This window comes from Lucilia cuprina, chromosome 4 (genome assembly GCF_022045245.1).
Source record: "Lucilia cuprina isolate Lc7/37 chromosome 4, ASM2204524v1, whole genome shotgun sequence".
NCBI classification, from domain to species: Eukaryota; Metazoa; Arthropoda; class Insecta; order Diptera; family Calliphoridae; genus Lucilia; species Lucilia cuprina.
The window spans coordinates 99,696,448-99,708,468 of record NC_060952.1 but is presented as its reverse complement, the minus strand read 5'-3'; the positions used below and the strand labels follow the sequence as shown (position 1 = coordinate 99,708,468).

The following is a 12,021-nucleotide window of genomic DNA, read 5'->3' as shown; positions in this document are numbered from 1 at the left end:
TTCATAAATAAAATTTTATTTTATAAACGATTTGATTTTTGAAGAATCGTTGTGGTTAATGTTTAATGTTTCGAAAACCATCAAAAACAATTTCGAATATTCAAGTTTAAGTTAATATTTTCAATCATAATATTGATTCGGAAACTTGTTTGAAAACCTTTATAAATAATTAACAGAACAAGTTAAACAAATAAAAAAAAAAAACTTAAAAAAATATTCAAAATTTTCAGTCAACTTCAAAACATGTTTCAAGATTCCATTACAACATCCAATGATGGATTCATAAAAGGAAATGAAAAACCAAATCGTCGTATAATTGAAGAACTGTGCCAACCTTTGCAGTTGGACTTTGAAACTCTTACAAAAGTCAAAGAACTCTTTTTAAAAGATCTTAAAATGGGTCTGGGGAAAAACACCAATGCTCAAGCCGTAGTCAAATGTTTCTTAACTTATGTCCAGAAACTACCCACTGGTTGTGAAAAAGGTAGATGTTTGGTTTTGGACTTGGGCGGTAGTAATTTTCGTGTGGTTCTTATGAACTTTGATGGTCAAATGAAATATAAAATAACAGTTGAAAAATTCCATATACCAGATAATCTTTTGGAAGGTTCCGGCCTCAATCTCTTTAACTTTGTAGCCGAGTGTTTGAGTAATTTTGTAAAGAACTTAAATCTTCATATGGAAGAAATGCCGCTGGCGTTTTCTTTTGCTTTTCCCATTAAGCAGAAGGGTTTACATGAAGGTGAACTGGTGGGTTGGGGTAAGAATTTCAATTTGCCAGATGTAATAGGTCGCAATGTGGTGGAGTTGTTGCAAGAGGCAGTTGAACGTAGAGGACAAATTAAGATAAGTACTTATGTGCTAATGAATGATACCACTGCGGTTTTAATGAGTTGTGCTTTTAAGAATCATTATGGTAAAATCGGTGTTATAATGGATAATGGTTGTAATGCCTGTTATTTGGAGCAGGTGAAATATATAACAACTTTTCAAGATAACAATACAATACCCACCATACCCACTATGGTCATAAATACAGAATGGGGATTTTTTGGTGATAACGGTTCTTTAGATTTTATACGCACCAATTGGGATTTGATAATAGATGCACATTCTACAACTAGAACGAAACGTACATTTGAAAAAATGGTAGCCGGTTTATATCTAGGAGCTCTAGTCCGTCTTATAATGTTGGATTGTATAAAATCGGCGGTGCTTCTGCAAGGCGAATTGACTAGCGAACTAAAGAAAACCAATAGTTTTCAGACATCTTATGTCTTCGATATTGAATCTCAAAGTCCAGGTAGCCATTACATTACACGAGAAATTTTACATATTCTGGGCTATAGAAAACCCTCGAATGCGGATTGTGAAAATGTGCGCTTTATCTGTAAGGTTGTTTCTAAACGTTCAGCTGATTTGGTAGCAGCCACATTGGCCTGTCTTATAGATCGTATAGGAGATCCTTTTATCACTATTGGCATTGATGGTAATATTTTTCGTTGTCATCCTCTTTATGAAAAATATTTACGGGAGAAACTTCGGAATTTGGTTAAACCAGAGCACAAGTTTGATTTTATTGTGTCGGAAGCAGGAACGGGTTGTGGTGCTGCTTTGGTGGCTATAGGTGTGGCCAAACACAACAGGGTTGTAGAAAAAAGAAAATCTCGAGTTACCAACTGTGATGTGATATTAAATAACGCCAATGAGAAGTTACCTAAGCAAAAGAGCAAAGTTTATAAGAAATTTAAAACTAGAGTTAAAACAGCAAAAACTTTTAAAGTACGCTGACATTGTAAATAATTACATCTCGGAATCCAAATACGACCATAGAGTTCCAAGTTTTAGATTAAAACGTTTCGAAGAAGTATGACCTAAATACTTTTAGATCTTCTTTAAGAAACCTTGATGTCTAGGTTATTTATCTATTCAATTTTTTTCTGTGTATAAATTTTATTTAAACAAAAATTGCACTTCAAATCATATTATTTCAAAAAATTTTACGTTAGAAAATCTTTTATATTTTTTAAAGAAAATTTATTTTAAAATGTCTCTCGAAAATGATGAACAAAAGAATCGCGATACCATTTTGGAAATTTGCAAACCCTTAGTATTGGATGACGAAACTTTAAGAAAAGTCAAAGATTTATTTCTAAACGACATCAAAATGGGCCTATGTAAAGCCACCAATCCTCAGGCAACGGTCAAATGTTGGGTTACGTACGTTCAGTCCTTGCCAACTGGTTGTGAAACCGGAAAATTTCTTGCCTTAGATTTGGGAGGTACTAATTTTCGAGTCTTATGCATTCATTTGGAGGGACAAACCAATTTCCGTATGGATTTTGAAGTGTACGCAATACCAGAAAAATTACTGGTGGGTCCTGGTAGAGATCTCTTTGATCATATAGCTGAATGTTTGGCAAAATTTGTAAAGACATTGGGAGCACAGGAGGATGAAGTACTTCCAATGGGTTTCACTTTTTCTTTTCCGCTTAAACAAACAGGTTTAATTAAAGGTGAGCTAGTTGCCTGGACAAAGGGTTTCAATTGCCCCGGAGTTGTAGGACGAGATGTAGTGGAGTTATTACGTGAAGCCTTAGATCGACGTGGAGATATTAAAGTGGGAATAACAGCTATACTCAACGATACCACCGGAACTTTAATGTCTTGTGCTTGGAAAAATCCCAACTGTAAAATTGGCCTCATTGTGGGAACTGGCTCAAATGCCTGTTATTTGGAACAGATTAAGAATATCGACACCTTTGAGCCCGAACCGAATAATAGAGTACCCACAATGATCATAAATTGTGAATGGGGCGCCTTTGGTGACAAGGGATGCCTGGAATTTGTGCGCACTAAATATGACCGTCAGATTGATGAAACAACACACAATCGTGGAAGGCAAGTTTTTGAAAAAATGTTGTCCGGTATGTATTTGGGTGAGTTGGTGCGTTTAATCATGCTTGATTGCTGCAAAGCTGGTGCTCTCTTCAAGGGCAACGAGAGTGAACAACTGCGTAAAGGAGACTCCTTTAAAACGAAATATATCTCACAAATCGAAGAGGAAAATCGTGGCACTTATGTCATTGCTAGAGAAATCTTAGAGACACTAGGCTATAAAAGTCCCACCGATGGTGACTGTGAAAATGTACGCTATATATGTGAATGTATTTCCCGCAGATCGGCTCATCTGGTGGCTGCTAATTTGGCCTGTCTTATCGATCGTATAGGTGATCCTTATGTGGTCGTAGGTATTGATGGCAGTGTCTATCGTTTTCATCCACATTATCATAATATTTTGACACAAAAAATCAAATGTTTAGCAAGGCCCGAACACAAGTTTGATTTAATGTTATCGGAGGATGGTTCGGGTCGTGGTGCAGCATTAGTGGCCGCTGTTGCAGCTCGAATAAAGAGTAAAGAAAAGGAAAGAGATGAAGGTAAAAATTCGAATACGTTCTGAAGCTAGGAAATCAAATATAATTAGTTAGAAAAAATTCCATATTGAACATGATATTTCGCATAATGAAAGATTATTTAAATAAATAATTTATATAATTTAATTATTTTTTTTTTTTTTGAACAGAAGTAGGAAAATTGTGAGATGTTCATAAGATTTAGGGATTTTTATTAAATTTTTTGCTATTTTCAGAGATTTTCCTTCAACTGCAATAATATTTTCCGCACAAATACCAAAAGCTGAATTTGCCTGCTTATATGGTTTGTGGCTAAGATAAAAAATGTTATCTGCAGCGACATTAGGTAAATTATTGAAACAATTATTGTTGTCAACTAAATTTGTCTCCAAGAACGATAATTATCGATAATTTTTATGAAAACCTAAATATGAAAAACGTGGACACATATTTGATTGCTTAATTTTTTTTTTTAATAAATAGAAAAAATAACAAGGTTTTCAAAATTCTGAATAAAAAACTAATTTTTCCTCTATTTCAATTTTATAATTTTATGTAAAGAAAACTCAAACTGTTTCAGCAAATGTATATACATATTGCACAACAAAATAATAATTCAATTGGCAACTCTTCAAACCATTACTGGAAATTTAGGAGGGTTGTGGAATTGAATTTTTCCTGTATTTAGTTTCAGCCCAAGGTTGATTGCAATGTGGTTATTTTGTAAATTATAAAATATGTTGCGACCTCTCAAACCGTTTTAAGAAAACAATAATTTCACCACAAATACATTTCTTATACGATTTCACCTCAAACTATTGGCAACGCCCTTAAAATTATATTAATATTGGAGGGTTAGGAAATTGGATATTTTAAATGTGTTATACAAATTGACTTATAAAATCGCTTTAAACAGCAGATTTATTTTTGCTACAAAAAAGAAATGACATTTACCTAATGTCATTGTAAACAGCTGTTTATTTTTATCTTTTTTTATTTCTTGTTTGATCCACAATAGTTTTACAAAAGGCATATTGATTACATTAAATAAAATTAATTTTAATTTTAATTTTTACTAAACTAAAACGTTTATTTTCCCCCTTAAAAAGTGAAAATCTCTAATACACTATTGTGATTATAATTTGTGCACAAAAATAATGGATTCGGAAAACGCCCAAACATTAAGCTTGCCAAATGGCGATGTTGTAAAAAAACCATTTCTGATTGGAGTTGCTGGCGGTACGGCTAGTGGTAAATCGACAGTATGTAAGAAAATTATGACCGAATTGGGTCAAACCGATATGGAACACGATCAACGACAGGTGGTGACCATTAGTCAGGATAGTTTCTATCGTGAGTTGACTGCCGCCGAAAAGGCTAAAGCCTTTCAGGGCCTCTACAATTTCGATCATCCCGATGCTTTTAATGAACAGCTAATGTTTGAAACTTTGCAATCCATATTGAAGGGTATAAAAGTGGAAATTCCAGCCTATGACTATAGGACAAATTCATTGTAAGTGCACATTGTATATTTTTGTAAATTTAAACATTTTTTAAATTTGAATTTGTCTTCTAATACCTACATGTTTGGTTTAATTTTTGCAATATATAAATAAATTATATAAAAACTTAGGCTGTTTGCATAAAAACTAGTATTTATATTTGCTATGGTAACAGTACGAATATTTAGCCAATAGTGACTCATACTAAATGAAATCGAATTGTTTATTTAGTATTAGAGATAGAGTTAGATTTTTGATTTGATTTAATTCATGATTTACTGTAATTTTACAAAAAACTATTAATGAGAGTATTAATAGAAGAGATAAATTATAAATACCTGGTAATCTTACTCTAAATATTAAAACTTAATCCTTTTCATAACATGACGGATAGTGGCATAGGTGTATCTCTTCGGATTTGATGTACTGTTTATAAAATACTAAATCATCTTAGGAAAATCGGTCCACACTTGATTACAATGATCATTTAAGATAGCGGCACGGCCAGTGGTAAAACGACAGTATGCAACAGTTTAAAAACAAAATAAAATCTGTTAGAAATCAAGATATAGTAAAAAGGTTAGAGTTCAATCTAAATCGGTACAAAATTCTCAGTATATACATATATTTTTTTATAAAAACACACTTTTTATGAAAATTAATTAATTTTTTAAAAATTAACAAAACTTGTTTTTTATTTTTAATGGAGTCGGTTTTAAAGAAAATCCTTATTTTTTTAAAAAGCGATTTTTGGGGATTCGATTTTTTATATCCTACACCACTTTTGTGGGTTTAAGCTGATGTTTGTAACGAACAATAATATTGCTCCCATACACAACTTAAAATCGACTTAGAATAATTTCGTTTTAGTGGAAGCATATTGAAAATGGTTAAGATCGTTCCATTATTTCACCTAGCCTCCATACAACTAGACCCCCGAATAGAGCTTTTAAGCTCATACTCGTTTTTCCACAAAAAGCTGCAAAACCAAAAAAAACAAACTTAAAAACTTGACTTAAATGTCCACAATTTTATTCAATATTAAAAGGCTTACGTACATCTAAGGCAAGGTAAAATTCCACTTCAATGCTTTATTATGGAAACTAAATCAAATTTAATTTTTGTAACAAGTGTAGGATCGGCCCTACTACAATTTCTTACTTGTTTTAATTTAATTTTAAAACTTAAAATATAATATAAATTTTCTATTTTATTCTAAACTTTCAGAGATTATGAAAATAAATTGACTATTTATCCAGCAGACGTTGTGCTATTTGAAGGCATATTAGTTTTTTATTTTCCCAAAATAAGGGACTTGTTTCACATGAAACTATTTGTGGATACTGATTCAGATACACGTTTGGCCAGAAGAGGTAATTACGTATGAACAATAACATAATTACTTACAGCAAATAACATTAAACATTCTTTTCAATTGCTATCAAAATTTTAAATCTATACAAAAACCAATATCTTTGACTTCTAGTGCCCCGTGATATCAATGAAAGAGGGCGTGATTTGGATGCGGTATTAACTCAGTATATGACTTTTGTTAAGCCTGCCTTTGAAGAGTTTTGTTCACCGGTAAGTATTATTTGCCCCCCTTTAATTTTAATAACATTAAAATTTTTTATTTTTAGACTAAAAAATTTGCTGATGTTATTATACCCCGGGGAGCAGATAATACAGGTTTGTAATTATTTAATTTATTTTATTAAAATCATTTTATGTTGATGTTAAAATCCATATTTTTTGGGGTAGTTGCTCGTTTTATTTAATTCTTTTCCGTGTTGCAATTTAACTAACACGTTTTATGTTTTATTTGTTTATTATTTAGTTTTTCTTACAGATTAATTAATTTGTTTAATTAGTTCAAAGTACTTATTATATATTTTTGCAACAACAAACACTAGTAAACATATTCGGTATTTTTTTAAATATACAACATTTTAGCGCTTTATACATATTTCTTCGTTTTTGTTGTTGTCTGTTCCTTTTTGTTTGTTTTTTCTTTGATTTTATATATATTTCTTGCAGTTGCAATTGATCTCATTGTACATCATATCGGTGAAATCCTTAGACCAGGTAGCAGTGCTAATATCACGGGTACCACTGTGGCCAACAATACTACAGCTAATAGTACACATTCTACTACCACTACTGTTTATAAATCAACTACTACTACCAACACAACTCCTTCTAAAAATAATATTATAAGGGAACATTAAGTGCATAATGTGGGTCATATAGACGAACCTACCTTTGATGGCCAATGCCTATTTTTGATATAAGTTTAAAATTTAACGTTAACTTTGTTAGCCAGAGAAATTCATGATGCAGTTTTCATAGTATCTTTCATCTTTACATAATCATTTTATTCTTTTGTATTGATTGATTTTTTTTTGCTTAAAATTTAGTCCCTAACTTTTTGATACACTTAATATGTTATCCACATTCCTTGATTTGATTTAGTATTCAAATGAAAATATGTTTTACTGCATCTTGAATTTTATGTGGTTCTTACAAAATAACCACAAATAGTTTCCGTAATTAATATTATCTTGCATTTTCTATTTTTATTATCGTTCACAAATTTTTCTTAAATAACGTATTAGTTGGTGTAGTTCTTAAGTTTTATTTAACAAACAGACACAAAACAAAAAAGCCAAATAAATCCAAAATCTATCTTAAAATGAACACAGTTTATAGTAGTAAAACAATATTCATAGAAAGTAAGCAATTAATAACACGTTTAGCATACAACACGTATTGACTTACAATTGAGATAAAATAAACATCCATTTCGAGCTTTAAAACAGGTAAGTTGATGAAAAAATAACAATGGAATATAATCAATCAATATTTATGCTCAATAAATTAGTGCGGAATTTGTGTTATAGACATTTACAATTAATTTTTGAGCTCAATAAAACATTTTATACCATACACATAGATTTTATGTTAAACATTGTAAGAGTTTCTTTATATTTTCTTTAAAATCCGTGCTTAATGCTTTTTAAAGTTTGTTAACATTTTATACGTAACATTGGCTATAGGTAAGCGCTTTTAATGTTATTTGTCTTTTAACCACTTTATTCACTGCAAGAGATTTAAACATTTTATTTTCTAACCGAATTTAATATTTTCATATTTTGTGTTTTTCTTTTTACAGTTGCCATTGATTTGATTGTCCAGCATATAAGAGATTTCCTCAATAATCGTTCATGTCATGGTTCCACCAGCAACATTCAAATGGTCATGAATTTAGATACTCTCAATGCGGGAGGTAAGACTTCAAGTGGTATTTTAAAGGCTAACACTTCTACTGTTCCTACTATTAGTCCAACCATATCTAACAACACAACTAATGTTAACCTGGGATCCTTTTCTCGACCACACTGATAATATATGTAAAGTAAAAGCTTACTATGCAAACAACCAACACCACCACCCAAACCAGTCACCAGTTAAGAAAAAGCTCAAGAAAACGTCTAAAGACAACTACTTGGCCTAAATGTTTCTTATTGCCCGCCTCTCACTAACCAACCACCCATACACCAAAATTGTTTAACATTGCATCACAACTTCAATATGCTAATATCAATTGCAACAACAATGACAACAGCGTTTTGGCGTATTTTTAATAATAATATAATATATGTGTGTTTCTCTTAATATACAACTTTTTCTATATTTTAAGATGGAAATTCGTATCAAGCCATACGAAGATTTTCCACACTGTGCAAGGAATTGACCATACAAAGCAATGTATTTTTTGAAAAGAATAAAAATCTAACACAACACTAAAGACGTATAAGGAAACAAGAGGAGAGTGTAAAACAAACACACACTTAATGAAGAAGACAACGAAATACCTTTTTGTAAAGTATGTGATTACAAAGTAAATATCTTAAACAAAACCTAATAATATTCAATAATTTTTTATTTTAATTAATTTACCATTTTGGTACAGACTTCTAAAAAACTGTTTTTTTTTTTAAGAAAAATTATAATTTTTTTATTTTCTTTTGATAATATTTGAATATAAACTTTAAAACAGAAGTTCGAATTAAGTGCCATATACTGAATTTCAAAGTGCCATATTTCGAATATTATTAAATTGAACATGTTTTTTTCAGGTTGCTAGAAGTCTGTCCAAAGTTTTACACAAATAATTGAGTAATTAAGTATAACATTTTGAACAAACTTCATGACCATTATAACTAATTCGATAATTATTTTTTTATTTATCAATATTATTAAAAGAAAATAATTAAATATTTTTATTAATTAAAAAGATTAAAAAAAAAACAAATATTTATATTGTAGTTTAGTTGTAGTTACAGTAAATTTATAACCAAAGATTGTTGTTAACAATTTCGATTTTAAACAAATTATATATTTTCACTTTTAAATAAAAAAAAAACATTTTAAATAAATTGTTATTGCTATAATAAAAAAAAAAAAGAATTAAATTTCCCACTAAGTATTTTCATTGGCATCGGTACATGGCTTTAATTTTTAGAATATCGCCTTTAGAGAAACCATGACGTTGGCCCATTTTTAAAGCTTCTGGCGTAGCTTGCAAAGCTTCCAAGGTGGGTTTGCCATTCTTAGAAAAACTGGTAGATCTGTAATGCATAATACTGGCATAATCATAAGGAACTCCATAGGCCGTTGCAGCAGAATGAGGTAATTTGCCAAAATTCACCAGCATATTAGGTTTAATATTTTCCGTTATTACTTTGACATAAGAATCCCGTTCAAAACGATTTTGTTCATGATAGAAACCCAAAGCATGCATTAGCTCATGCATACTGGTGCCATAGTTAAAAAAACATTTGCGCGATTCCAGATTAACTTCTTGACGGCCGCCCATGCGTCCCAAACTAGCCCAACAGCCAGTTGGCTTATTGGTAAGCACTATGTAATCCTTTTCATTGGTACGTTTGCGAAAACGTACACATGTCTTGGTATGATACTCATTAAAGGCATGTGAGATAATGCTTAATTCATTTGTTTCAAAGTTTCCTTCAATTTCATATGGCACTATAGCTTGAGGCCATCTATAGACAGTTGATACCACACCATTACGTAGAATACTAAAGAAATCAGCGGCTGCACCCTTAATGTCACCTTCTAAATACGGTCCAGTTTCTTCAGGATTATCCATGTTATCGATATCAAACATTTCATCAGAGTCAGAAATATTTTGAGCCTGCACAATGGTTTGTATAACAAATAAAAATAAGTAAATTTGTTTTAATGTTTGTTGAAACATGGCTGGTGGTAATGGTTAAACACTTTGTAAATGTTGTTATGCTGGCAGTAGTTGTAAAATTTGTATGACAAGTATTTATATAATAGAGTTAATATAGAGAAAATTTGGTCTAGTTATAAGCGGAAGTTCTTTTTTGTTGTGTAAATATTTTTTCTTATCAGTTATTTCCTTTTTTATGCATTTCTAATTAATTTTTTTTTATAAATATTTAGAAAGGGAGCTTGAAATTTTTTTTCGCAAACGGTTATACATATTTATGTAAATGTTAAAATGGTAATGTTATCAGAGAATATAATAAATAGTTTAAATTCCATTCTGAATTGTTAGAAAAGCTTTTGCAATGTGCAAAACACCTAGCAAAAAAATTGAGGAAAATAAATAGAATTTTCCCAGTATGTCCCTGTGAGTAAGAACAATGTCTACGGCTTACTGATGATCGTACTTCGGTCTACCGGTTACGTCTCTAGGTGCTGTTCCCGAATCAACAGAGGCCATCCAATGGTCAAGAGATTAGATAGCTCGAGTACTCCAGCATAGCACTTGTGCATGGACCGGTCAGAACCAATGTCTAAAAATTGCCACCGGTGTTCTTCATTGAAGAACAAAGAGACGATGGTAGACCGTTCTTAAGTCTACCCAGTGGTTGAAAAAGACCACCGTGGGATAAGGCCGTCAAGGCAGGTGCTCACGTTAAACTCTCGATATTCCTGTCTATGTTTCCATGTAAACCTTGTGCGCACGTTATAGGACACAATTTTCAAGATAATGAGATGAAATTTGGTACATACTCTTCTTTTGATCCAAGGACAAATGCTATTAAAATTGTTTAAATACAACAGTACCACAGAATTAGGATTTTGGCTTCATATAATTACGTTAAATGTTCTATTATGTCAACAAAAATCAGAAAAACTTAGTTTTATAGGACTTTAAATGACACTACCGATTTTTGTAATGATCGGGCCTTCAGAAAATGACTTGAAGATCAAAATTCACTTATAAACACTTATAACACCATAGCTGTAAAATAATGAGCCCTCACATTTTTAACATACTGACTGGTGTAGGTTTGCTTAAAATTGATTGCTTTCATTCATATTAGATTCAACATTTTCTTGACAAGAAACTGTTTAAAGTGTGATTAACCTTATCGATCTCTATAAATAATTTTAAATTATAAAATATAGAAACCAACGTCTATTAACTGATTTCAAGTACAATATATAAAGTTTACCATAACTTATTACCACTCTAATGAATTCTTTCAATGATCGTTAGTCAAGACAACAACCTAAAACATAACTGTATAACAGTATTTATATTATACCAAAAATATCTATCAGTTACTACAACCCATATTAAATTACCTGTATCTTCAATACCTGCACATCAAATATTAAACACCTGCATTTGTTTAGCGTATTCGTCGAATCAAACAACATTTGTCTCTTTTCCACTATGGTTTTACCTGTTCACAAAACATAACTATGGTTACACTACACCAACTAGTGGGTCATAAATCGCTTACTAACACACTTCTAGTATAGATATCTCATTCTCAATGTTTGGAAGAGTAGAGTAAACACTACTCTACCCACAACTACCACTTTAACTGTTAAAACCAACAACAACAACAACAACAACAGCATTGCATACATATATACACGTACTAAACATGGTCATTTAACTAACGTGTTAGCGCAAACATTTGTAATTTGTATGCATGTGAGTTATTATTATTTTTGTTGTATTTTAGAGTCTAGATACTTTTGTTGTAGTATTTGTGTTTGGCTGACTGAACTGATAGACTGACTGAGTATTT

The 12,021-nt window shown here is 31.2% G+C and overlaps 4 protein-coding genes across 8 annotated transcripts; 3 read left to right on the top strand and 1 right to left on the bottom strand.

Moving 5' to 3' along the window:
* Window positions 1-154: 154 nt before the first annotated feature.
* Window positions 155-1,818, top strand: LOC111690199 (hexokinase type 2-like). Of its 2 annotated transcripts, XM_046950055.1 has the most exons (2): window positions 155-484; window positions 593-1,818. In XM_046950055.1, the coding sequence occupies exons 1-2, from the start codon at window positions 244-246 to the stop codon at window positions 1,789-1,791; spliced, it is 1,440 nt and encodes a 479-aa protein (XP_046806011.1). In that variant the 5' UTR covers window positions 155-243; the 3' UTR covers window positions 1,792-1,818. The 2 variants fall into 2 exon arrangements, with proteins under 2 accessions (XP_046806011.1, XP_023308407.2); XM_023452639.2 differs by having other exon boundaries at window positions 155-1,818.
* Window positions 1,819-1,902: 84 nt separating this feature from the next.
* LOC111690239 (hexokinase type 2-like) lies at window positions 1,903-3,563 on the top strand. The gene has a single exon (XM_023452691.2). It carries the CDS (start codon window positions 2,048-2,050, stop codon window positions 3,461-3,463), a length of 1,416 nt encoding a protein of 471 aa, XP_023308459.2. The 5' UTR covers window positions 1,903-2,047; the 3' UTR covers window positions 3,464-3,563.
* Window positions 3,564-4,573: 1,010 nt separating this feature from the next.
* On the top strand, window positions 4,574-9,173 carry LOC111690218 (uridine-cytidine kinase). 3 transcript variants are annotated; one of them, XM_023452662.2, is made up of 6 exons: window positions 4,574-4,929; window positions 6,146-6,291; window positions 6,405-6,502; window positions 6,559-6,607; window positions 8,091-8,204; window positions 8,619-9,173. In XM_023452662.2, exons 1-6 carry the CDS (start codon window positions 4,574-4,576, stop codon window positions 8,723-8,725), a joined length of 870 nt encoding a protein of 289 aa, XP_023308430.2. In that variant the 3' UTR covers window positions 8,726-9,173. The 3 variants fall into 3 exon arrangements, with proteins under 3 accessions (XP_023308430.2, XP_046806497.1, XP_023308431.2); XM_046950541.1 differs by having other exon boundaries at window positions 8,260-9,173; XM_023452663.2 differs by lacking the exons at window positions 8,091-8,204; window positions 8,619-9,173 and adding an exon at window positions 6,956-7,722.
* LOC111690280 (zinc metalloproteinase nas-8) lies at window positions 9,137-11,841 on the bottom strand. Of its 2 annotated transcripts, XM_046950543.1 has the most exons (3): window positions 11,728-11,841; window positions 11,567-11,667; window positions 9,137-10,136 (listed from the first exon to the last, which is right to left on the bottom strand). In XM_046950543.1, exons 2-3 carry the CDS (start codon window positions 11,639-11,641, stop codon window positions 9,411-9,413), a joined length of 801 nt encoding a protein of 266 aa, XP_046806499.1. In that variant the 5' UTR covers window positions 11,642-11,667; window positions 11,728-11,841; the 3' UTR covers window positions 9,137-9,410. The 2 variants fall into 2 exon arrangements, with proteins under 2 accessions (XP_046806499.1, XP_023308506.2); XM_023452738.2 differs by having other exon boundaries at window positions 11,567-11,816.
* Window positions 11,842-12,021: the final 180 nt, after the last annotated feature.

Excerpts from the sequence above, each read along its gene's own strand:
- LOC111690218 (XM_046950541.1), top strand. The coding sequence starts at position 4,574 with ATGGATTCGGAAAACGCCCAAACATTAAGCTTGCCAAATGGCGATGTT. Across the intron at positions 6,292-6,404 it reads TACACGTTTGGCCAGAAGAG|TGCCCCGTGATATCAATGAA; the intron begins GTAATTACGTAT and ends TTTGACTTCTAG. Across the intron at positions 6,503-6,558 it reads TTGAAGAGTTTTGTTCACCG|ACTAAAAAATTTGCTGATGT; the intron begins GTAAGTATTATT and ends TTTTATTTTTAG.
- LOC111690239 (XM_023452691.2), top strand. The coding sequence starts at position 2,048 with ATGTCTCTCGAAAATGATGAACAAAAGAATCGCGATACCATTTTGGAA.
- LOC111690199 (XM_023452639.2), top strand. The coding sequence starts at position 244 with ATGTTTCAAGATTCCATTACAACATCCAATGATGGATTCATAAAAGGA.
- LOC111690280 (XM_046950543.1), bottom strand. The coding sequence starts at position 11,641 with ATGTTGTTTGATTCGACGAATACGCTAAACAAATGCAGGTGTTTAATA. Across the intron at positions 10,137-11,566 it reads TGCAGGTATTGAAGATACAG|GCTCAAAATATTTCTGACTC; the intron begins GTAATTTAATAT and ends ACCATTGTGCAG.